General features: G+C 35.9%; 2 protein-coding genes across 2 annotated transcripts in view; both read left to right on the top strand.

Annotated features, from left to right (window-relative positions):
* LOC144440010 (C-type lectin domain family 19 member A-like) overlaps nt 1-297 on the top strand; it is a 1,303-nt gene extending 1,006 nt beyond the window's left edge. Inside the window, exon 2 of the mRNA XM_078129239.1 lies at nt 127-297. Coding sequence (XP_077985365.1) covers nt 127-297 — 171 coding nt within the window. The remainder of the gene's footprint in view (nt 1-126) is intronic.
* A 1,002-nt stretch (nt 298-1,299) lies between these two features.
* Nucleotides 1,300-2,500, top strand: part of LOC144440272 (N(4)-(Beta-N-acetylglucosaminyl)-L-asparaginase-like) — a 12,984-nt gene continuing 11,783 nt past the window's right edge. Inside the window, exon 1 of the mRNA XM_078129612.1 lies at nt 1,300-1,405. Within this exon, the coding sequence (XP_077985738.1) occupies nt 1,360-1,405 (46 nt within the window). The 5' untranslated portion in view covers nt 1,300-1,359. The remainder of the gene's footprint in view (nt 1,406-2,500) is intronic.

A 2,500-nucleotide genomic window follows, 5' to 3' on the forward strand; every position in this document is an offset into this window, starting at 1 on the left:
GTGTGCATAGGTTATTTTATGGCTAAAGTGATGAAAATAACTTTTTGAGACTCACTGCACGTCAACTATTAGAATCAGCCCGATCGTGTTCCCCATTAAAATATTGCTATTTGGTCTCAATTCCAGGCTTCTGTTGGTGCGTTCAAATGGATTGATGGAACTGATCTGATATTTGATGATTGGGAAGGTAGTGAACCAAATGAGAATAAGTGTGGCAACATGACATTATCACGCCAAGACTGGATCGACTCAGTGTGCAGTTATAACCAGAAATACATTTGTGAAATGCCTGTATAAGGCCAAACAAAATGTTTGGTTCCGGTTATTCAATCAATTAAATAACAATTGCCATTGTGATATCAACGAAGGGGATACATCAAGGTCAAAAAAAATTTATTTGTGTGGAACTTCGTCTCGTACTCATCACATTTACACATTCTCTGCCCGAGATTTACCCCGGTGGAAAGACATGGTCAAATATGACTTTTCGCATAATGTACCGATATGTCATTGTGATATGAACGAAAGGGATTTTCCTACTTTAACAATCTGCTGGTATATTTGTTTCTTTGTCATATACTTAACATTTCAACGAATTGTAGAGCGCTGATATACAAATATTAACACCCTCTGATTTATTTTGGTTTTTATTTTCTTGGTAAATGTGATACATTTTACATCATAATCTTCAAGTGTTGGTTATCTCTTTCAAAAGTTACACTTAAAGTTTACAAGTTATTATACTGCAAACCAATAACACTTTCTTTACTAGCACTGCACTAAGCTTATATTATTATTAGCCCATTTGGCTGATAGTTTGTGTATTGTAACTCTTTTTATAGATTTGTTATACTTTACTTCATGTCACTATAATAAATTCTTCTAAGACTGTTCCACTGCTGTGGAAATTTCTTTTTGACTTAACAAGGTCTCAGACAAACTTACCATCATGACATTGAAAAAAATGATTTTGATTACAATTAAATCGAAATAGTTCAATGGAGTAAATATAAAGAGGTGGAGACTGCATTCACTTTTTCTGGCAAACAAAGACAATAAAATGTATTTCACTGCTCATAAAATGGGTCGTTTTGTATCATTGCTGTAAAAGGGTGTGACCGGAGGTCTGACGTTTTACGACAGTGGGCATTCCAAATATGAATAGTCCGTATGTCTCGGTAACCTTTTTGTCTTCATTATTTATGCAAGTAAATATACCATTGTTATGCAAATATATAGCAGTGCCTTCGTCATACACACTGTCAGGAACGAATGCCTAGTATACAAACAGCGACGCTGTGAAATGCCGGAGGCTGAGACAGTTGGCGATCTTTGAATCATGAAACAACGTCGGAACTAATGATGTTTGCAATGTTTGATTGCCGATATAATATCCTGAAACTTGGTAAGAACTTTTAACATGTGCGATTTTACGATTTTATTGAAAACATGCACAGCTAAACCTTACTATGGCGTTGCTATGAAACAACCAAGATATTATCAAATAGTGAAAGTTTGCAAGTTTCTTGAATTCCTGTAAAATATAGATCTTATGTGTGGCAAGACTGAATAATTTATGTACATCATAAATCATTACTATTGTATACCTTTAAAATGTAGTCATAATGGAATATACTATACCTTGCACAGACGTATGTGAAACTATCCACCAAACCAATTACTGGTAATCATGGAACACACCATTCAGATCAGCGCCGAGGTTTCTTGTTGTGCGAGTTGATATTGTGTCTAACACAATATCTGTACTCTTTTATGTGTAATAATGATTTGAGGGCGATAGATACAAGCTTATGTATTGTAATCATAGAAAACATGCTGTTACCGTAATAGTAAACAACATCGCAAGCTTGCCATTTTTCCGTTCCAACCAAATATACGTTTAACATCCAAATATGACCATAAAACTGAACTAAAAGGGACAAATTCGGGTATTTTATCATTGAATATTTACGGTTTGTTGACGATTTGAGGGTTTGAATAGAAATCATGGTGTCGTTGCCAACAAACAGAGCAGTTACAAAGAACTAGGCACTAAATCTAGGAGCAGCTAGGTACTAAAGTTGTCGTGTATTGTTGACAAACAATGGTCACTTGACAGTGTACCGTTTGAGATGGCTCGCTGTCAGTGGTCTATTGTTTGCTATTCAGTATACTGACAATGGTAAACTGAATAAGTATGGATTTACCATATTGACATGACCTTACCATGACCTCACCACTAATACAATGGAAGCCAATTGAGTAGAAACAAACGGTCGTCTGGTCTGACAGCAATCTCACTAACACGACTAACTATTGTCGTCTGACTCGACAATACTGCTACATCGTATTGTCTGCTTTGGTAAAATCCTTTCTAACGTTGGTAAATGTTACAATTTGATTCACTGTAGTCTAAAAGATCCAGTTGTTCTTTCCGCTTCTGTAATGGATAGCGAGTGGTTACATAGGACCGCAACGACCAGACCGTTCAGACTAGGTC

Source organism: Glandiceps talaboti, chromosome 9 (assembly GCF_964340395.1).
Source record: "Glandiceps talaboti chromosome 9, keGlaTala1.1, whole genome shotgun sequence".
Lineage (NCBI taxonomy): Eukaryota > Metazoa > Hemichordata > Enteropneusta > Spengelidae > Glandiceps > Glandiceps talaboti.